The 23,762-nt window shown below is 42.0% G+C and overlaps 1 protein-coding gene across 1 annotated transcript in view; it reads right to left on the reverse strand.

Moving 5' to 3' along the window:
• Positions 1-23,762, reverse strand: part of cdo1 (cysteine dioxygenase, type I) — a 51,586-nt gene that overhangs the window by 3,687 nt on the left and 24,137 nt on the right. Inside the window, exons 2-3 of the mRNA XM_060846000.1 lie at positions 12,082-12,159; positions 1,084-1,244 (exon numbers count right to left, since the gene is read on the reverse strand). Of these exons, the coding sequence (XP_060701983.1) occupies positions 1,084-1,244; positions 12,082-12,159 (239 nt within the window). The remainder of the gene's footprint in view (positions 1-1,083; positions 1,245-12,081; positions 12,160-23,762) is intronic.

Here is a 23,762-nt window from a genome sequence, read left to right on the forward strand (position 1 = left end):
TATTGAACCAAGAAACAGGAGAATTCTTTGTATAGTTACCAGCCAATGTAAACTCCTTCTCCATGAGCTTTCCTTTCATGTATTTAGTTTAAGAATCACTTATTCCTTCTCTGAAATGTCTTTTTCATTCTTTCTTGTTTCACTACATTTATCTTACATTCTGTGCCTGTACCTTGCAAATGTGATTTACACAATACCGTTCCTTACTGGACCAGATTATGTAATTGGTACCAATTGGGAATAACAGCTTAAAGCTGAAAATGTGTTGCTGGAAAAGCGCAGCAGGTCAGGCAGCATCCAAACAGCAGGAGAATCGACGTTTCAGGCATGAGCCCTTCTTCAGGACTCATGCCCGAAACGTCGATTCTCCTGCTGTTTGGATGCTGCCTGACCTGCTGCGCTTTTCCAGCAACACATTTTCAGCTCTGATCTCCAGCATCTGCGGTGCTCACTTTCTCCAATAACAGCTTAAATGCTTGTTGGAGTAAAGCTTAATAGCAATGATAATTGACAGATTAGACTGTCAAATTAACACCCTCACATGTTGTATGAAAATTTAGGTTTGTTCAAAATATAATCATGTCAAAACTAATACATCTGAATATGATATATAAACATGTAGGTACACAACTGTTCTATTGTAATCTATTTGAGTACTCATTTTACCCATATTTAAAAAAAAACATGACAATCCATAGGTTTGCTCTGTTAAATTAGATGTTTAGGAACACTGAATGGCTATGTTTAATGTTTCATGTTACATTTGTGTTTGTACCAGTCACCAGTGTTTAATTTCATTTGTGCTAATTGTACAATTTAGCAATTCAAAATGTTTTGAATTATCTCTAGTATTGTTGATTGCTACTACTAGTAGATTGCTGCAAACAAAGTGCTTTACATGGATAATCCTTCGGATTATCTATTCCTTTGTACTACACACACATACCTAGACTAGTCCAATTGAGCAATGTAAGTAGTAAGGATGTTTGTTACTAGCAGGCTCTTAGAGCCACCAGTGTATGGTATCTGCTGGGTTTGATCCTACTTAGAATAGATACATGACCTTATTGGGGAGAACTTTACCATTGATGTAGGTGCACTGATTTTCAAGGAAGGTTTTCTCCCATCTCCTGGTCAGCTCCTGATTCTTGTGATCACCATCTGGCCAATTATACAAAGTTTCTTTCAGCTGCCCTTGTAGTATCTTCAGGAAGCAATGTGAATTGGCGTGGTCATGGATACTGCTGCGGAGTAAACAGACAAAGACACTCAAACAAATTATAACAAATCATCAGTAAGTTTATAACGCACAGATCAGAGAACATTAGCTTGAGAAGTTTATATTTCAACTGCAAATAAAGCTGTGAGTGAAGCCAATATACAGGGCAGTGCTGCGTTGCATGAGTACAAAAGGTCCAGGACCTAATTCCAATATTTGCTGATCAAATCCAAAACAAGCACCGGAGTTGCGATACGGTCTTAGTAACCTTGGGCTAAAAAAAATTATACAAGTTTTTGCTGCTGACTTTTACCCAGTACTGGAAAGACTGCTTATGTGTGAGCACTGTGTGAGAATATGGTTAGTGTCAGACCTTAGATCTCAGAGTCAAACAGCCTGCTGATATGTACAATGAAGGACAAGAGAGAAAATAGTGGTTGAAAACAAAATGAGGATACAAAACATCAGGAAGAGCATTCTATAGAGACATTTTTAACTTTAGGATAAATTTCCAAAATAAAGTGGTGGTTAAACCATACTAGGGAACAGCAGAAATTGGGTTTGGAGCCTTGTATGCTTGTAGTTCAGGTGTGCTCCCAGATCAATGCAAATTAAATACTGCCATGCCAAACATGGGAAAGACTAGTCATGATATTTCAGGACAAAGGTCAACATTTGAATTAATTTGTATTTATTTGCCATTTGGGTTTGCAAATATTTCAGTACTGTTGCAACACGACAATGGCTGTAGAGCAATTCATGTTCATTTTGCCTTTCTGATTTCAAACATAATCATCACGGTCAGGTCAGGCAGCAGCTATTTGATGAAGGGTCACTGAACTTGAAATATTAACTCTGTTTTTCTCTCTATAGATGCTGTCAGATCTACTGTGTTTCTCCACCAATTTCTGTTTTTCTTTCAGATTTCCAGCAGCCACAGTTTTTTTTATATAATAGTGGTCAACTTGATTTACCAGATTATGGTCCCTATCTTCCCCAAAAACCCCAAGAATTTCATTCTACTCTGTGGGTCCATGTCTTTCGTATGAATTATGTTAATTAGGTGATTGTCCATAATGGGCCTTCAAGAAGGGCTCATGCCCGAAATGTCGATTCTCCTGCTCCTTGGATGCTGCCTGACCTACTGCGCTTTTCCAGCAACACATTTTCAGCTCTGACCTCCAGCATCTGCCGTCCTTTTTCCACACAATTAATCACCAAGTGTTCCAGTATGATTTAACATTGTCCTTTTACCTTCCGGCTCACTGATAATTCATCATTTAATTTTCCACTCTAAATAAATCACCAGTCTTTTTCTAGGTCATGATGTTGTATTGCTGAAATATTAAGTGTTAGAATTAAAGAAGAAATGGTGATACTCAACTTATTATATTTCTCTCTGTATTTACCCCAGAACGATTTCACATCTTTTCTAATTCATCTGGTCAGTGCAAGATTTAGAGTATTTAATTATTTCCAGTCTGTATTAAATTATTTTAACCAGAAGCTTTGAATAAATTATGTTAGCAAAACGACATTGGTTTCTAACCTTCACCACCACTTCTGCAGAGGGCAGGAGAACCATCCCTGTAAGTCAAACCATAGGTCAAATTCCCATTGAAATGGAACTTAACAGGTTAGCTGCTGTGCTGGGGGATGGGCTTGGGTGGGAAATCTGTGATCAGGATAGTCCTGTGATGGGTTGGAAGAATGAGAGCTGCTGATCGGGATTTCAGGAGGAAGGTAGGAGATATGTTCATTCAAGTATAGTGCCTGAAATTTTATTCTTTTATTATTTTTATAACCTCTAGTTCATCTGTCAGAGGGTCCATATGGCCTTGACCTTGCCCTAATCCTAACGTTGTTAAAACTAACCTTTGACTAAATTTGCATAATCTCTCCTTTGACTCGGTGAGGCATCTTGAGATTTTGTTTTATGTTAAAAGATATTAGATAAATGAAAATTCTTCTTGCTTGTGTCACTATTTTCCCTATCCTACCCAACATTATTGTGAGAACAGTCACTGTAGAGGTTACAGAAGGCCCATCAGCTTCTTTATAAAGCAACCCAAGGAAGGGCAACAAATATGACATCAGTGTCAACCATATTCTCATTCCTGTAAATAATAGCATATATATGTTTCAGACCCCAAAAATCACATTTTTGTACATATTTGATATACAAGTCAAACTTTCTTTTCATTCATGACACACTATATATGGATTTTCTCAATTTTTCTCATATATTGTGCACTTAATATCTTGATATATAACGTAAGTGCTGTAAGAAAAATCTGTCTCTCCAGTAAAGAAGTGATAAAAATAGTGCAAGGAAAGCAGCAGAGGATACAATATATTGTGAAGGGCATAATATGGAAGCATCTGTTTACTTTATTATGGGGGATTAATGCAAAAATTAGAGATCAGAATAGCTAGATGATAGGAAAGAAATTGATGGAGTAACTTGTAAACTTAGACCCAATGTGTTACACTATAACATTGCCATGCCAAACAGGTGTCAATGTCATACATTGCAAATTTAAAGAGGTGAGGAAGAAAAAGGTTTGATTCCTTGTAAAGTTAGATTGATGTTAAGTCATGATGTGAATTTATCAATGGGTCGATTTATAACTTCACTTGACAGATGCTTCAGTTTGTGTTGCACCATGATAATGGCTGTAGAATAATTAACAAATTCATGTCTACTTTTCAAATGAAACTAAAAATAACTACTCATCAGGTTGGCTCCCACAGAGTCCCGTCTTACCCCATGGACTTAATTTTCTATAATAATTAGATGAACTATGTGTATAATAGCAAATATTGCTGAAGATCTCAAAGGAAAGCAGAAAATGCTGGAGACACCCAGCAGTATCTGTGGAAAGAGAAACAGTAAATTCTAAATCTTAAAGGGATTGGTTTATCTCAGTTGGCTAAATTGTTGGTTTACAGAGCAGTGTGATGCAAACAGCGTGGGCTCAACTCCCCATCACTGGTTTGAGGTTACCATGAACGACTCTCCTTCTCAACCTCTTCCCTTGCCTGAGGTCTGGTGGTCCTCAGATTAAATCACCACCAGCCCCTTCTCCCTCATGAGGGAGCAGCCCCTATGGTCTGGTAAGACAAGAAGTCTTAAACCCCCCCCAGCCCACAACCTTTATCCAGCTACTGCTGTTGATGTTGCTGAAATATTGAGCCTTATGATAATACATTTAAAGAAAAAATAATTGCATAATGATATTTTAGCATTGGCTTCAACGCCAAAAAGCCATTTACTTGGTTGGCTGTTGGATGGGAGGCTGAGTCTACATGATGCAGATGGCATGGCTTGCACGCTGCCAGGTATCCTGGCTAATTTAAGCCCCACCCATGTCTTTCTCACCTCCCTTTAACTATCGTGGGCAAAATCCTGTGGGCCACTGATTTCTAAACTTTTTTTTCCTCTACTGTGACCCCATTTTGAGGCTTGGAACATATTAGAACCCCTTGTGAAATTATCAAAGTTGCAGCCTGTTAGACAGGCACAGTTCTTATAACTCAGTAAGAGCTCCATATCAGCCACTGGTGCCTCAGCACATGACCCTGGAACTTCAATGGGCAATCCCACAAGGAATCCGAACCCCACTTTGAGAAGCCCTGCTTTAGGCAATTCATATACACATCCAAAACCAATAATGCAATTAGCTGAATGAAAATGGAGCATTCATACATTAAAGGTTTCTTTTAATAAATATATTTTTGGGGCCAAGAGTGAAAGGGATAAAAATTACGGCTGGAGAAAAGATGACAGTGAAGGTTATAAAGGCCTTTGGAGACATTCAAATCTTGGAATGATGTTCAGATGCTAGGTGTTAGTTCAAAAGAAAACTGGCTCACAGACTTCAGCAGTCTGTGCACCATTCTATGTCATTAATAGAAACAACTTTTGCATTAGTAATTTCAAAGGAACTGGATATACAATATACATACTGTGGCTACAAGAGTAGTTCGGAGGCTAAGAATTCTGCAGCATATACTCACCATCCGTCTTCCAGAAAGCCTGTCCATCATCTACAAGGCACGAGTGTGACTTACCCCTTGTCTGAATAGATGAATTCCAACAACAATCAAAGTTGGACACCATTCAGAACAAAACATTTCATTCACCAACTTCAACATTCAGTTTCTTTACCATTGACACAGTGGCAGTGCATGGCAGCAACTCATTTGTGCTCCTTTGACAGTCCTTCTAGACCTATGGCCTGTTGCTGGAGAGGAATTTGCAGGTGTTGGTAACCATTCAAATTTCACACCATTTTGACTTGAAGCCAGAGGCTGAATTTTCTTAGATGCTGAATGATGTGGACAGTGGTAGGTCAGTTGGGAAAATATGGTGTGATCGAAAAACTGAGGAAAAGAAAGTCCAATTTTTTTTAACTATTAAACAGCAACGTGAAAATCTTCCTGATGAGCAGCGGGAGGCCTATTTGTAAACATTTACATCTCATTTATATGCAGTTTGCTAACTCCTGCACAGCAGAGAGAAACTAAATGGCAGCAATTCTCCAGATGAAAGTCAGAGTTAGTATCTGGTGGCTATAGCTCATCGCTTGCTCCACTAAGTCTCTGACCTGTCAGCCATCCCCACAGTCTAAGGGCATGTTCTATGAGCAGCAACCGTCACCATCCACCCCATCCAAGGTGATTGGTATAGGGGACATATCATCATGTGTCATATGACTCATGTATAATTCAGTTCACAAGTTTAATACTGCACTTGAGTACTCTGATATCTTGCATTGTAATGCTGTTGCCAGGCTATTTTATGTTCAGGGACTAGCAATCATCTCATTTCATTGGAGCATGATATATCTCAAGGCTCTTAGCTTGCATTCTGAGTACTCTCTCACTTTGTGCCTACTTGGATGTTCACAGCATTTGTGCCATGCCTTGCACTGCCTTTTAGCACAGACACAAAGCCAGGTAGTTTGTTATGGTGCAGGCAGTCATCAGTCAAGGGATGAACATGTTGGCATTGCACCATACAAATCTCACACTTACAGCATGTGCCAGCAGCCTATTCAGCAAACACACTGCACACACTTTAACTAAATGGCCAAATTCATACAATCAAGGTTATGAGAACTGTATTCAATAATGAGGAATCAGTAAAGTAAGTCAAGAATGTCGGCAGACCTCATTCCAGGGACCTGGACATAGTCAGTCAACCACTTAGGGTGTCTAGGGTTGGAAGTCCATATCATGAAAATCTGGATAATGGCCCACATGAGTCCTGCAATTCCATGTCTGGAATTAACATCAAGTCAGTCAGCGAGCTGCACAGAGATCAGTTAGGAATTACTGGTCAGGGCTTTTTTTCCAAGTTACATAGAGGGTTGGGCCACAGTTCTTCCAGGGAGTTTACGTGAAAATAAAATGTTATCAGGGGTCATTGTTGGTGGGGATGATGGGAAGTCAATAATAGGGATTAGAGGTCCCTGTCAACAAATTGGGTGCCAACTTGCCTCTGTTGGCAATTCTTCCAAAACTGCAAACGTGACAGACAATTCATAGCAACAATGATTGACTTGGTGTACAGCTGGGATTTAAATATGGCGCTGGTGGCATTCAATCCTAGAATGTCCTGGCAACGATGAGAATTCCCACCACTTGGGAGCACGTGTTGGCACAAGAACAATGCCTTAAAAATATGGTTTCAACATTAAGATGTGAGCAGCATAAAAACTGAATGAAAGAATTTGCTCGCATTCACAGAAAGAAACCCTCTATGAAACTCCCCAAAATTGACAGATGGTTTGATAAATTTCAGTTGAAGGTCACCTTCAGTGTCACGGAGGCAAAATCATATCTACCTGCATCTAACAACTGCAGCAATTCAAAAAGGCTCATCACCACCTTTGACAGATCAATTAGGGTTAGGCAATAAATGCTGCCCTCATCCATAATGCCACATCCCATGAACAAGTATACAAATTCATTTCAAATTTGTTTTGAATTCCTCATAAAGCTGCATAGGCTCAGGTTAATTCAAGGCAAATATTAAATTTTAAAATGGATTTATTTATCACTATTGCATAGTGACTGTTCAACAGTTCATGAACTCGGGTCCATTATATCTTTCTGATGGAATAGTCAGCAATAATAGTCAACTTGACTTATCAGGTTGACACCTGTGGAGTTTTATGGATTCACAAAAATCATAATAGCAAGGCGATTTTCTATAATGGAACTCAAAGTCAATCACCAGGTGCTCCAATTGATTAGACATTGTACTTACACTTTCCTCCTCACTGATAATAGGTCATATGATTTCCTGTTGTAAAAATACCACATCTCGCTATGTACTGCTGTTAATATTGCTGAGATATTGAGTCTTACAATAATACTCCTAACAGAGAGATAGATCCACAGTTGTAAAGTTTTATTGTTAGTTGTAATTTTATACCCTAATTTAATAAATTAAGTTGGCTAGCTGTTGGAAACTTCGAGTAAAAAATGAGGTCTGCAGATGCTGGAGATCACAGCTGAAAATGTGTTGCTGGTCAAAGCACAGCAGGCCAGGCAGCATCTCAGGAATAGGGAATTCGACGTTTCGAGCATAAGCCCTTCATCAGGAATGAGAGAGAGTAGCCAAGCAGGCTAAGATAAAAGGTAGGGAGGAGGGACTTGGGGGAGGGGCGATGGAGGTGGGATAGGTGGAAGGAGGTCAAGGCGAGGGTGATAGGCCGGAGTGGGGTGGGGGCGGAGAGTTCCCCAGTCCCCAACGCCTTATTTTCACTATGGACATCCAGTCCCTGTACACCTCCATCCTCCATCACGAAGGACTCAAAGCCCTCCGCTTCTTCCTTTCCCGCCGCACCAACCAGTACCCTTCCACTGACACCCTCCTTCGACTGACTGAACTGGTCCTCACCCTGAATAACTTCTCTTTTCAATCCTCCCACTTCCTCCAAACTAAAGGAGTTGCCATGGGCACCCGCATGGGCCCCAGCTATGCCTGCCTCTTCGTAGGATATGTGGAACAGTCCATCTTCCGCAACTACACTGGCACCACCCCCCACCTTTTCCTCCGCTACATCGATGACTGTATCGGCGCTGCCTCGTGCTCCCACGAGGAGGTTGAACAGTTCATCAACTTTACTAACACCTTCCATCCCGACCTTAAATTCACCTGGACTGTCTCAGACTCCTCCCTCCCCTTCCTAGACCTTTCCATCTCTATCTCGGGCGACCGACTCAACACAGACATCTACTATAAACCGACTGACTCCCACAGCTACCTGGACTACACCTCCTCCCACCCTGCCCCCTGCAAAAACTCCATCCCATATTCCCAATTCCTTCGTCTCCGCCGCATCTGCTCCCAGAAGGACCAGTTCCAACACCGCACAGCCCAGATGGCCTCCTTCTTCAAGGACCGCAGATTCCCCCCGGACGTGATCGACGATGCCCTCCACCGCATCTTCTCCACTTCCCGCTCCTCCGCCCTTGAGCCCCGCTCCTCCAACCGCCACCAAGACAGAACCCCACTGGTTCTCACCTACCACCCCACCAACCTCCACATACAACGTATCATCCGCCGTCATTTCCGCCACCTCCAAACGGACCCCACCACCAAGGATATATTTCGCTCCCCTCCCCTATCAGTGTTCCGCAAGGACCACTCCCTTCGTGACTCCCTCGTCAGATCCACACCCCCCACCAACCCAACGTCCACCCCCGGCACTTTCCCCTGCAACCGCAGGAAATGTAAAACTTGCGCCCACACGTCCACACTCACTTCCCTCCAAGGCCCCAAGGGATCCTTCCATATCCGCCACAAGTTCACCTGTACCTCCACACACATCATCTATTGCATCCGCTGCACCCGATGTGGCCTTCTCTATATTGGGGAGACAGGCCGCTTACTTGCGGAACGCTTCAGAGAACACCTCTGGGCCGCCCGGACCAACCAACCCAACCACCCCGTGGCTCAACACTTTAACTCTCCCTCCCACTCCACCGAGGACATGCAGGTCCTTGGACTCCTCCACCGGCAGAACATAACAACACGACGGCTGGAGGAGGAGCGCCTCATCTTCCGCCTGGGAACCCTCCAACCACAAGGTATGAATTCAGATTTCTCCAGTTTCCTCATTTCCCCTCCCCCCACCTTGTCTCAGTCGGTTCCCTCAACTCAGCACCGCCCTCCTAACCTGCAATCTTCTTCCTGACCTTTCCGTCCCCACCCCACTCCGGCCTATCACCCTCACCTTGACCTCCTTCCACCTATCCCACCTCCATCGCCCCTCCCCCAAGTCCCTCCTCCCTACCTTTTATCTGAGCCTGCTTGGCTACTCTCTCGCATTCCTGATGAAGGGCTTATGCTCGAAACGTCGAATTCCCTATTCCTGAGATGCTGCCTGGCCTGCTGCGCTTTGACCAGCAACACATTTTTAGCTGTTGGAAAGCTGACCAAAAGATGGGAATGGCTGGTGTGCAGTCTTGCTAGATCCCACAGATGATTTAGGCCTAACTAATAACTTCATTGCCTCCAAATAAATATAATTGTCATTATTCTTGTGTGTGATACGTCTCAAGCCTATGGTAAAAGTTGAATTATTTGAATGCCAAAGGGCTCACTACACATACCAATTTTTACCTTTCATAAAATTAAAATAAGCACTTTTGAGCGAACAAATGAGCTTCAACTTACATAACATTGGATCAAACTGATTTCAATCTCTAGTATAATAAGCCAAAAATACAATTCAGCAGTATGTTCAATAGGAGTTAACACATTTTTATAATTCATTGAAGCAATGCACCTCTATATACAGACTACTCACTTATTGAATTACTTATGGTTAAATCAGGTTGAGAAAATATATAAGGTATAAGCAGGTAGGGAAAGTATTAAGTTTTGAGTTTTGTGAAAAAAGAGCATGACTTCAATCAGATAAGAACTTGCAGTTAACAATGGGGTGCTGCAGGCAAGGGTAATAGGTTAACAAGGTGGAAAAGCATTCATTATGTAGAGCCATTTAACAATATTGGAAGCATTTAGCATGTGAGGTCAGTTTAACAAGGTGAAAAGTATTCATTATGTGAAACCAGATAAGGTAAAGAACATTCATTGTGTAACAGCAGATGGCTTAATCTTGACTACTGACACTCGCTGATTGTAACGGTCACCCAATCAATATGTATGTTGCCTTATCTGGATGCTCCTCCCTGTAAAATGACCACATCATTCATTAAGAAACAGCTCTTCCAGAGAAGACCGAGAACTCATGGCTCTGTGTACATGGGCGATCGTTTTCTCTCCCTCCAAGGCCCTCTCCCTCCAGAATAAAAATGAACGAGGTAAAACTAGACTGTGTCTCTGAACGTTTTGCTTCAACTTTTTTGGGGTGGGGGAAACAGGACTACAAGATATTTTGCTGCATCATAAAGGATAGTGTAATACAAAGGGATCTGGGAGTGCTAGTCGAGGATTCTCTAAAGGTAAACATTCAGGTTGAGTCTGTGATTAAAAAAGCGAATGCAATGTTGTCATTTATCTCAAGAGGGTTGGAATATAAAAGCACCATTGTGCTACTGAGACTTTATAAAGCTCTGGTTAGGCCCCATTTGGAGTACTGTGTCCAGTTTTGATCCCCACACCTCAGGAGGGACATACTGGCACTGGAGCATGTCCAGCGGAGATTCATACGGATGATCCCTGGAATGGTAGGTCTAACATACGAGGAACGGCCGAGGATCCTGGGATTGTGTTCATTGGAGTTTAGAAGATGAAGGGGAGATCTAATAGAAACTTACAAGATAATACATGGCTTGGAAAAGGTGGACGCTAGGAAATTGTTTCCGTTAGGCGAGGAGACTAGGACCCGTGGACCCAACCTTAGAATTAGAGGGGGTAAATTCAGAACAGAAATGCGGAGACAATTCTTCAGCCAGGGAGTGGTGGGCCTGTGGAATTCATTGCCGCGGAGTGCAGTGGAGGCCGAGATGCTAAATGTCTTCAAGGCAGAGATTGATAAATTCTTGATGTCACAAGGAATTAAGGGCTATGGGGAGAATGCGGGTAAATGGAGTTGAAATGCCCATCAGCCATGATTGAATGGCAGAGTGGACTCGATGGGCCAAATAGCCTTACTTCCACTCCTATGTCTTATGGTCTTATGAAATATCACCACAATTCTCCTGTTGTGAAAAAAGTTGTACTCCTGTGAAAGTTTGTGTGGAAGTTTGATTACTGATGTTAAGTAATTACTGGACGTGTTCGAAGTTCAATTGTGTTTAAAGGTGCTATGTCCAAATCCCAGACCCAGTGGTCTTTTATAATTATTGTGAATTTTATTTATCCAAAACAATTATTCTTTTTTCCTTTTTTTGAATGCATAGAAATTTGCATTCTGACACATAAGATATGACAGAGAAAAAATAAGTTTAGTGAACAGTATAAAGAACTGATTTAACCACTTAAAACTGCCTACTTGCAGAGAGTTAAAATTGGGTCCTGTGGCCCTGACATGATTAGGGGGAGTAAGGAAATGCAGGTCATCAGGTATACAAACTTGACCAGATTAGAGAAATAGAGGCCTGCCAATCTTAACGTTAAGGCCTCATTATAATATTCTTGGGCTGCATCCTGCCTTGCAGGCAGGAAACAGCAGTTGGAGCCCAGGGGGATGGGTATTCAGTGGAAACAGCTCTGGCTGTCTTTGATACTCTCACAATGTATAACTCGCCAACTGTCAGATGTGAAAATGTATATTTAGGCAATGGGTGTCTGACCCGGGGAATGGAGTTCAAAAATGGAAATTAGTTAAAATAAATTCTACTGAATTACAGAATGATTTCCGTCTGATTTTCCTTACCTGCCATGTCCTTCACCCCAGCAAAGAATCATCAGGTTGAACCTTCCATTTCCATGGTCCACAAGATTGCGAGTGTATCTGCAAAAAGTATAAGATCAGATTGTAATAAACAGATTAGTATAAACATATGTAAATTGGAATGACAGCAGTGAGCCATTTGGACCGTTAAGCCTGTTTCTGTAAATAAAAAATTCAAAGGAATGTGAGCTTCAGTGGCTGAACCAGCAATTACTGTTAAGAAGGATCCTTCTCGAACCGCTGCAGTCCATTTGACAGACTACACCCACAATGATGTTATGGAGCGAGTTCTAGGTTTTTAAAATGCAGCGGTGAAGGAATGGCAATATATTTACGAGTCAGATGGTACAACCAGCTGCTGTGGAGTCTTGATGTTGGAGGGAGTGAAGGTTTGTGGTTTGGTGTCAATCAATTGGGCTGCTTTGACCTGGATTGTGTCAAGCTTTTTAAGTGTGATTGAAACTGCACTCAATGAAGTGGCGAATTATTCCATCACACTTTTGATGTGCACCATAGATAGTGGAAAAGCTTTAGGTTGTCAGGAGATTACTCATTGCAGGATTCTGACCCTCTGAGTTCCTCTTACAGCCAAAACATTTATATTTTCTAGTTTCTGGGTAACCCCAGTGGGGGAATTCAATGATAGTAATGCTTTTGAACGTCATGGTTAGATTCTCTCTTGTTAGAGATGGTCATTGCCTGGCACTTGTGTGATATGAATATTAGCTGTCACTTGTCAGCATAAGCCTACATATTGCCTAAATCTCGCAGCATTTAGAAATGGACTGCTTCAGTATGAGGATTTGTGAACAGTGAACATTGTAGTGAACATCTCCACTCCTGACCTTATGGTGAGAAGGTTTTTGATGAAGCAACTGAAGATGGTTTTGCCCAGGAGAGGTGCTGGAGCTGAGAAGTTTGACCTCCAGTAATCAAAACTACATACCAATGGTATATATATAAGGTTAGACTGATTAAATTGAAGCCTCTACTTTCTTGGCTCCTTCTTATTCCTTTTGGCTTTCCTGTTAGTCAAGTATCTAACCCAGTCTTAAAAATTAAATAATTTGTCCTCCACTGCTCTATGTGGAAGAGAATCGCACAGAACAATGACCCTCTGTGAGAAAAAAAGTTCTCATCTGTCTTAAGTGGGAGTGCTCTAATTTTTAGATTCTGTTCCCGAACTCATTGGGAACTTAATAAAACACACAGCTCCATCTCATATTTCTGAGTTGGTTAACAGCTGTATTTATTGCCATTGCAATTCAAATGGGGAGGATCCCGTGGGAAAACTCACTGATCCTATCTTCTTGGTGGGAAACTTAATTTGAAGGGTGCAAGTTAGAAATTGGGTTAGAAAATATACACTGCTGTAACTTTGAGTAAGCTGGGAGTGATTTGCTTACTCTATTTCTGTGCTTTATATGTCCTGGTAAGGTATCATACAATTTAATGATGTGAAGTACCTGAATATATGCCTGTTCAAGATTTAGGGGCCAGTTATGGGTATGAACCACAGCTCCTAAACCCTGGCAGAATGAAACTTGTAGTATATACCCTACACTACAAGCATCCCTTGATGCTGGCCTTGCTCCTGTATCCACAGAGAGATTGAGATTAATGCAGATCCTGTTTATGTGAAGCTTAATAACAATCCTTCAGCTAACACCCACAGACAGGCAACCAATTAATTCCAGTAACAAACTTTGAGGACACTATAAAATAAGCACGGAAATCACTGGGTCAATATAAAGTTACTTGCTGCAAAATCAAACACAGACTCTTAAAAGAGACACATAAACCATTACATCGGAACACAGAAGATAGGTGCAGGAGGAAGCCATTTAATCCTTCAAACCTGTTCCACCATCCTCAGATCACGACTGATCGTCCAACTCAATAGCCTGCTTTCTCCCCATAACCTTTGGTCCTATTCACCCCAGGTGCTATATCTAGCTTCCCCTTGAATACAATTAAATGTTTTGGCATCAACTACTGTGGCAATGAATTCCACAGTCCCACCATTCTTTGGTGAAGAAATGTCTCCATATCTCTGTCCTAAATGGTTCACCCCAAATCCTCAGACTAACTCCTGGTTCTGGATGCACCCACCATTGGGAACATCCTCCCTTGTGTTGTGACACAACCACCTGATGAAGGAGCAATGCTCTGAAAGCTAGTGCTTCCAATTAAATCTGTTGGACTAAACCTGGTGTTGTGTGATTTTTAACTTAGAATTTTATAAGTGTCTCGGAGCTCCCCCCCTCATTTGTCTGAGCCGCAGCAAAAACAATCCTAACCTGGTCAATCTCTCCTCATACGTCAGTCCCGACATCCCCTGGAATCAGCCTGGTAAACATTTGCTGTACTCCCTCGAGAGCAAGAGCATCCTTCCTTAGAAAAGGAGACCAACACTGCACACAATATTCCAGATGTGACTTCACCAAAGTCCTGTATAACTGCAACAACACATTCCTGCTCCTGTACTCGAAACCTCTCGCAATGAAGGCCAGCGTACCATTTGCCTTCTTTCCTGCCTGCTGCACCTGCATACCTTCAGTGACTGCTGCACACGGACACCCAGGTCCCGCTGCACACTCCACTCTCCCAGTTTACAGATATTCAGGTAGTAATTTGCCTTCTTGTTTTTGCTTCCAAAGTGAATAACCTCACATTTATCCACATTATACTGCATCTGCCATTGATTTGTCCACTCACCCTACCTGGTCAGATCATGCTGAAGCATCTCTGTATCGTCATCACAGTTCACCCTCCCACCCCAACTTTGTATCATCTGCAAACTTTGAGATGTTACATTTTGTTCCCTCATTCAAATCATTAACATATTGTGAATATCTGGGATCCTAGCATTGATCCCTATGACACCTCACTAATTACTGCCTACAGTTTGAAAAGGACCCATTAATCCCTACTCCTTGTTTCTTCTCTGCCAATCAGTTTTCTATCCATCTCAATAGACTTCCTTCAATTCCATGCACTTTAATCTTGCACAATAATTTCTTATGCAGCACTTTGTCAAACTATTTCAGAAAGTCCAAATACACCACATCAACTGGCTCCTCCTTGTTAACTCTACTAGTGACACCTTCACAGAATTCCAACAGGTATGTCAAGCATGACTTCCCCTTCATAAATCCATGCTGACTCTGTCTGATTCTGCCACTACTTTCTAAATACTCTGCTATAAAGTCCTTGACAATTGATTTGAGAATTTTCCCTACTACTGTTGAGGCTTTCTGGTCTATAATTCTGATTTCTCTCTATCTCCCTTTTTGAACATTGGAGTAACACTAGCTATCTTCTAATCTGCAGCCAGTCTTCCCCAGTCTATAAAATCCTGGGAGATTACCACCAATGCATCCACTATTTCTAGAGCTACTTCCTTAAGTATTCTGGGATGTAGATTATCAGACCCTGAAGATTTATCTGCCTTCAAGCCCCTCAATTTTCCCAGCACCATTTCTCTACTAATATTGATCTCCCTTAATGCTTCCCTCTTACTAAATCATGCATTCTCCAACATTTCTGGTATCTGATTTGTGTCGTCTTGTGAAGGCAGAGTCAAAATATATATTCAGGTGCTCAGTCTTTTCTTTGTCCCTTTATATGTTCCCCCCGTTTCTGTCTTTTGGGGACCTACATTTGTCTTCATGAATCTCTTTCCCTTCACATACCTAGAGAAGTTCTTAGTGTCAGTCTTTATGTTCCCTGCAAACTTACTTTTGTCCTGCATTTTCCCTTTATCAATCCCTTGGTCCTTCTTTGCTGAATTTTAAAGTGCTCCCAATCCTCAGATCTATTGTTTTTCTTGGCCAATCTATATGCTTCTTCCTTGGATCAGATAATTTTCTCTAATTTCCTTTGTAATCGATAGATTGACGCTCTTACCCATTTTGCTTTTGTGCTGAACATGAATAAAAAATGAAAGTATTGGTTACACTAATCTGCATCTAGATTGCCATTATAGATACATCACAGCCCTGACATTGGATAGACCAGGTCTAAAAGTTGAATTTCTAACTTGGAGGAAGGCTAATTTTGACGGTATCAGGCAAGAACTTTCAAAAGCTGATTGGGTGCAGATGTTCGCAGGTAAAGAGACGGCTGGAAAATGGGAAGCCTTCAGAAGTTAGATAATGAGAGTTCAGAGACACTATATTCCAGTTAAGGTGAAAGGGGAGGTGTAGGGAATGCTGGATGACTAGAGAAATTGAGGGTTTGGTTAAATATGTCAGTTACAGACAGGATAACTCGAGTGAATCCTTAGAAGAGTATAAAGGCAGTAGGAGTATACTTAAGAGGGAAATCAAGAGGGCAAAAAGGGGACATGAGATAGCTTTAGCAAATAGGGTTAAGGTGAATCTAAAAGGTTTTTACAAATACATTAAGGACAAAAGGGTAACTAGGGAGAGAATAGGGCCCTTCAAAGATCAGCAAGGCGGCCTTTGTGTGGAGCCACAGGAGATGATGGAGATACTAAACAAGTATTTTGCCTCAGTGTTTACTGTGGAAAAAGACATGAAAGTTCTAGAAGGTGGGATGTAGATGGTGACATTTGAAAAATATCCATATTACAGAGGAGGAAGTGCTGGATGTCTTGAAATGCATAAAGCTGGACAAATCCCCAGGACCTGATCAGGTGTACTCGAGAACTCTGTGGAGAGCTACGGAAGTGATTGCTGGGGCTCTTGCTGAGATATTTGTATCATTGATAGTCACAGGTGAGGTGCCAGAAGATTGGAGGTTGGCAAATGTAGTGCCATTATTGAGGAAAGGTAGTAAGGACAAGCCAGGGAACTATAGACAGGTGAGTCTGACGTCAGTAGAGGGCAAGTTGTTGGAGGGAATCCTGAGGGACAGGAGGTACATGTATTTGGAAAGACTGATCAGGGATAGTCAACATGGCTTTGTGCATGGGAAATCATGTCTCACAAACTTGATCAAGTTTTTTGATGAAGTAACAAAGAGGATTGATGAGGACAAAGCAGTAGATGTGATCTATATGGACTTCAGTAAGGCATTTGACAAGGTTCCCCATGGGAGATTGGTTAGCAAAGTTAGGTCTCACGGAATACAAGAAGAACTAGCCAGGTAGAAGACATAGGGTGGTGGTGGAGGGTTGTTTTTCAGACTGGAAGCCTGTGACCAGAGAAGTGCCACAAGAATCAGTGGTGGGTCCCCTACTTTTCGTCATTTACATAAATGATTTGGATGTGAGCATAACAGTATTAGTTAGTAAGTTTGCCGATGACACCAAAATTGGAGGTGAAGTGGACAGTGAAGAAGGTTACCTCAGATTACAATGGGATCTTGATCAGATGGGCCAATGGGCTGAGGAGTGGCAGATGGAGTTTAATTTAGATAACTGTGAGGTGCTGCATTTTGTGAAAGCAAATCTTAGCAGGACTTGTACACTTAATAGTAAGGTCCTAGGGAGTGTTACTGAACAAGGAGACTTTGGAGTGCAAGTTCATAGCTCCTTGAAAGTGGAGTCGCAGATAGATAGGATACTGAAGAAGACATTTTTGGTATGCTTTCTTTTATAGGTCGGAGTATTGAGTACAGGAGTTGGGAGGTCATGTTGCAGTTGAACAGGACATTGGTTCGGCCACTGTTGGAATATTACGTGCAATTCTGGTCTCCTTCCTATCAGAAAGATGTTGTGAAACTTGGAAGGGTTCAGAAAAGATTTACAAGGATGTTGCCAGAGTTGGAGGATTTGAGCTATCAGGAGAGGTTGAATATGCTGGGACTGAGGGGTGACCTTATAGAGGTTTATAAAATCCTGAGGGGCATGGATAGGGTAAATAGACAAGGTCTTTTCCCTGGGGTGGGGGAGTCCAGAATTAGAGGACTTAGGTTTAGGGTGAGAGTGGAAAGATAAAACAGACATACGGGGCAACATTTTTATGCAGAGGGTGGTGTGTGTTGGAATGGGCTGCCAGAGGAAGTGGTGGAGGCAATTACAATTGCAACGTTTAAAAGGCATCTGGATGGGTATATGAATATGAAGAGTTTGCATGGATATGGGCCGGGTGCTGGCAGGTGGGACTAGATTGTGTTGGGATATCTGGTCAGCATGGACAGGTTGGACCAAAGGATCTGTTTCCGTGCTGTATATCTCTATGGCTGTGACTCTATTTGCAGTCCTGGTCTGTGGCAAACTGGAAACTGTAACTCATCACTAGAGATACTTAGGTATACAAATTGCATGGGTTTCTGGGTGCAGATACTTATGTTAGCCTGAGCACATTTGTACTGGAGAGTTGGTGGACATGGACGTCCAGTACTGTTATTCAGGTAACATAGTTGAGTATTTTTAAGCAGCTTTGTACACCTGTTGTACACAGGTACCATAGATACTGCTCCATGTTTTGGGTATGTAGGAGTTGGCAGCGTATCAATACCATTGGTGTGTAATGCCCAATGCACAATCAGAATGACACTGTCAGACATATGGTGTGACTTCAACTTTCATTTAATCCAAAAACATCAAATCTTTGTCTTCCCAATTGAAAAGTCGGATTTTATAGAATGGCTGGCTGTTCCATGTGGAGATATCACTGTGCAGATTTAGACAGTAGCAGAAATAGGAGAATTGTAAACAGGAGCTCCGGATTCAAAGGAGAAGGAAATGAGAACTGGAGACAGAAATATAGATTAGATTAGATTACTTTTAGATTAGATTACTTACAGTGTGGAAACAGGCCCTTCGGCCCAACAAGTCCACACCGACCCACCACCCACCCATACCCCTACATTATCCCTTACCCCTTACCACTATGGGCAATTTAGAATGGCCAATTCTAGTCATAGAAAATGTAGGATTGATAACATAGTAGGTAAGCACCATACAGCACCATCATTTACAATAATATCTGCAGTTTTGCCCATGCCCCCCACCCTCCTTGACCTACATTTCTAGTCTTATGTATTGTATCACTTACCAATAACCTAAAAGTTCATTGTTTTTGGATATTAATGATGAAGGTACTGGTTAGACTAGTCTACATCTAGATTGCTATTATAGATACAGCAAAACCATGACCATTTGCACTCCTGTCTGTGGCAAACTGGAAGTTGTAACACATCACAATAGATGCTTAGGGATATAAATTGCTTTGGTTTGTAGGTGTTAGGAGTCAAGGTGAATGAGGCAGATGCTTATGTTAGCCTGGGCACATCTTGGATTCCCACTAGACAGTGGGTAGGAGAGAAGATTTGAAAACTCTTCATTTAAAGTGGCAAAAAAAGTTTTTGAAATTCTTAAATCCTTCTCTCAAAGCAGAGCACCAATTTATAGATTCTAAGATTTTTCACATGCTGACTGATTGGAATCCCATCTGGATACCCCACCTCTTTGTTAGATAATATTGGATTCTGGAATCCAAGAGCCTTCCTGGCAGTGTTGTACAGAAAGGAGAAAGTGAGGACTGCAGATGCTGGAGATCAGAGCTGAAAATGTGTTGCTGGAAAAGTGCAGCAGGTCAGGCAGCATCCAAAAAGCAGGAGAATTGACGTTTCAGGCATGAGCCCTTCATCAGGAATGAGGAAAGTGTGTCCAGCAGGATAAGATAAAAGGTAGGGAGGAGGGACTTGGGGGAGGGGTGTTGGAAATGTGATAGGTGGAAGGAGGTCAAGATGAGGGTGATAGGCCAGAGTGGGGGTGGGGGGCGGAGAGGTCAGAAAGAAGATTGCAGGTTAGGAAGGCGGTGCTGAGTCCGACGGATTTGACTGCGACAAGGTGGGTCTCAGTTCCGCAAGTAGGCGGCTTGTCTCCCCAATATAGAGGAGGCCACATCGGGTGCAGCGGATGCAGTAAATGGTGTGTGTGGAAGTGCAGGTGAATTTGTGGCGGATATGGAAGGATCCCTTGGGGCCTTGGAGGGAAGTAAGGGGGAGGTGTGGGTGCAAGTTTTGCATTTCTTGCGGTTGCAGGGGAAGGTGCCGGGAGTGGAGGTTGGGTTGGTGGGGGGTGTGAACCTGACGAGGGAGTCATCGAGGGAGTGGTCTTTTCGGAACGCTGATAGGGGAGGGGAGGGAAATATATCTACCCGATGTGGCCTCCTCTATATTGTGGAGACAGGCCGCCTACTTGCGGAACGTTTCAGAGAACACCTCTGGGACGCCCGGACCAACCAACCCAACCACCCCGTGGCTCAACACTTTAACTCTCCCTCCCACTCCACCAAGGACATGCAGGTCCTTGGACTCCATCGCCACACCATAGCAACACGATGGCTGGAGGAAGAGTGCCTCATCTTACGCCTAGGAACCCTCCAACAACAAAGGGATGAACCTAGATTTCTCCAGTTTCCTCATCTCCCCTCCCCCCACCTTGTCTCAGTCAAATCCCTCGAACTCAGCACCGTCTTCCTAACCTGCAATCTTGTTCCTGACCTCTCCGCCCCCACTCCACTCCGGCCTATCACCCTCACCTTGATTTCATTCCACCTATCACATTTCCAACGCCCCTCCCCCAAGTCCCTCCTCCCTACCTTTTATCTTAGCCTGCTGGACACACTTTCCTCATTCCTGAAGAAGGGCTCATGCCCGAAACGTCGATTCTCCTGCTCTTTGGATGCTGCCTGACCTACTGCGCTTTTCCAGCAACACATTTTCAGCTCAGTGTTGTACAGAAAACAAAGGATAATGCTGGTTCGCACCCCCCCCCCCACCCCTCCTTTGGAGCCTAGGGCAATTGGTGCAGATTAGAATGAACTTAATCAGAGTCTGACCTCACAACACAGAATCCTGATCCTGAGTGGAATCAATTTCTCAGCCTTTGAAATTATCAGCATTGCGGATAACATGACGACAAATCCTTTTTAACTCAGTTAAAACAAAAGATTATGATTCTGAATCTGATTCTTTTATCTTGACAATCTTTACACAAAGGATACACATAAGAAATCTAGTATTGTATTAGTCACTCCAAGAGGGAAGAGAGCTTGAATAAATTTTATTGCATGGCAAAGTTTTAAAGGTATATTCACGTTTAAGTGAGTAGTACCAACATTGGTACGTAAAGACAGTCAGCTATGTCAGTGTTTAGACATCTATTGGATAAAGAATGAAGCGATTCTTTTAGTTGCTTGGTGCATCAATAAGTTGTAAAAGATATAATCCATCACTGATAATCACAGAGTATACTTAGGCACAGAACTTCCATACCACCAGCCTTCCATCCAGTGCTTGAACAATAGGTTAAGACTCCTTAAAAGGTTAGTGTTCTGTCAGCACTGTCAAAAAAGACAGCTTGGTAAGGCCATAATGTTCACGATCTGTCCTTGATCAGAGTTGCCATAAATGTCCCTATTCAAAGTCAGATGACAGTACAGCATGAGGCCAGCTTTGGCCACAGCAGGTGGTGACGTGGGCAGGTTAGAATGAATTGGTTGTGGGGGTCGGGAACAGAGAGAGAAAGTGATTATGTGGTTTTAATTTGACTCATTTCTATGCAGTCTGTTTTACTGACTTTATCCATCATGAACATTTCACAACACTGCCTCAAGAATGGAATGTACTGGCAAGAAATGAAGGGCACTGTTTGAGAGGTCACCACGTACAGTAGTATGAGGAAAGAGGTTTTCTTGACCTGTCTGCTCAGTTTTTGGCAAAACTCTTAAATTTTGCAACCAAACAAACATAAAGCATCAATATCCACTGAAGTGGAAACACTGAATCTCTATCCTGGATCAAGCTTGACTACCAGGGTGACAGCAGATCTAGCATTTTGGCACATGGCATGACAGAATTTAGATCCTAAATATTGGTAGTAAGGAGTTACAGTGAAGAAATGATCAGTAGCATTCTTTACACCATAAACTCAATGTTTTGGTTTAAGCATCACAATAGAATGAAAACATAATCTGAGCTATTACTGAAATGATATCACATTAAATATCGGAGATCCTGTCTACATGTTCAGTTCAGGTAGAGGTGAGAAATCTCTCTTTCCCCCTTCCCCTCTCTCTTCCTCACATGCAGGCACACATAAGTCTATGGGGTGAATTTCCATGTGCAGAAATGTATTTGGAGATACATTCTATTATGTTCAAAAAGCACACAACCTGTAGGTAATCAAACCATGTGACATTTTATAAATTCCTACTTTGGAACTGGAACAAATCTGACTCAAGATTGGGATACAGACTCTAACCTCATACCTTTAATGCATTACTTTAGCTGATATGTCACTTTTTTAAAAAATAAAACCTTAAGCTATCTCAGGAATGTGAATTGAAAGAAGTTCTAGGATTTACATATTAATGAATCAAAACCTACAACCCATTCTAAAGGATGAAATGCATAACAGCAATCTAGAATTGTTCAATATATTGTATCAGTTGTATGACATTCTGATTGTTTGCTATAAATTCTGTGTCCTATGATCCTGCTCCATTAGCTACCTGACAAAGGTGCAGTGCTCCAAAAGCTTGTACTTCCAATTAAACCTGTTGGACTCTAACCTGGTGTTGTGTGATTTTTAACTTTGTCCACCCCAGTCTGACACTGGCATCTCCACATCATTTATTGTTTGTGGAGGTGTAGAAACTGACTGTATCAGGTTTCTCTACAAAAAGCAAAATCTGCACTTTAAAAATAATTGACTGTAAAAACAAAATTTCTAATGTCCCTGAGGATTTAACACACCTTAAATTCAAGTTATTCCCTCTTGTTAGCTTCTTGGAAAAATATGTTTCCTTTAATGTGGTGATATTTCTGAAAGTTTGAATGGCATAAAATGCACAGGACTGCACAGTGCTATTCTAATGCTATCCTGGGATTTCCAGTTCATTCTGATCTCCTTCCTGTCGGAAGGATGTTGTGAAACTTGAAAGGGTTCAGAAAAGGTTTACAAGTATGTTGCCACGGTTGGAGGGTTTGAGCTATAGGGAGAGGTCGAATAGGCTGGGGCTGTTTTCCCTGGAGAGACAGAGGCTGAGGGGTGACCTTATAGAGGTTTATAAAATCATTAGGGGCATGGATAGGATAAATAGACAAGGTCTTTTCCCTGGAGTGGGGGAGTCCAAAACTAGAGGACATAGGTTTAGGGTGAAAAAGGAAAGATGTAAAAAGGACCTAAGAGGCAACTTTTTTCACACAGAGGGTGGTACGTGTATGGAATGAGCTGCCAGAGGAAGTGGTGGAGGCTGTTACAATTGCAATATTTAATGGCATCTGGATGGGTATATGAATAGAAGGAATTTGGAGGGATATGGGCCGGGTCCTGGCAGGTGGGACTAGATTGGGTTGGGATATCTGGTCGGCATGGACGAGTTGGACCAAAGGGTTTGTTTCAGTATTGTACATCTCTTTGACTCTCTGCAGATGGTTGAGAGTTGACCTGCTGAGGGATATGATAGTTTCTATTCTCAATCCTCCTAAAGCCTCAAATGACTGAGGGAAGCTCATCATTTCCATTACAATGTAGACTACAGTCAGTGAAAACATTGTTTGTTTATACATTTAAAAATTCAAACAAATTGATTGATAATTTTGTAGGTTGTGAGGACACCTCTCATCAACAATGCAATTGGGGAATATTTGCTGCTCTGTTTTCCCCTCTGATTCCTATAATATGCTTTGTGAACAGGATTGTGTGTAAGGTAAATATGTACTGATATTCTAGAATTAGC

This window comes from Hemiscyllium ocellatum, chromosome 28, assembly GCF_020745735.1.
Source record: "Hemiscyllium ocellatum isolate sHemOce1 chromosome 28, sHemOce1.pat.X.cur, whole genome shotgun sequence".
Taxonomy (NCBI): Eukaryota; Metazoa; Chordata; class Chondrichthyes; order Orectolobiformes; family Hemiscylliidae; genus Hemiscyllium; species Hemiscyllium ocellatum.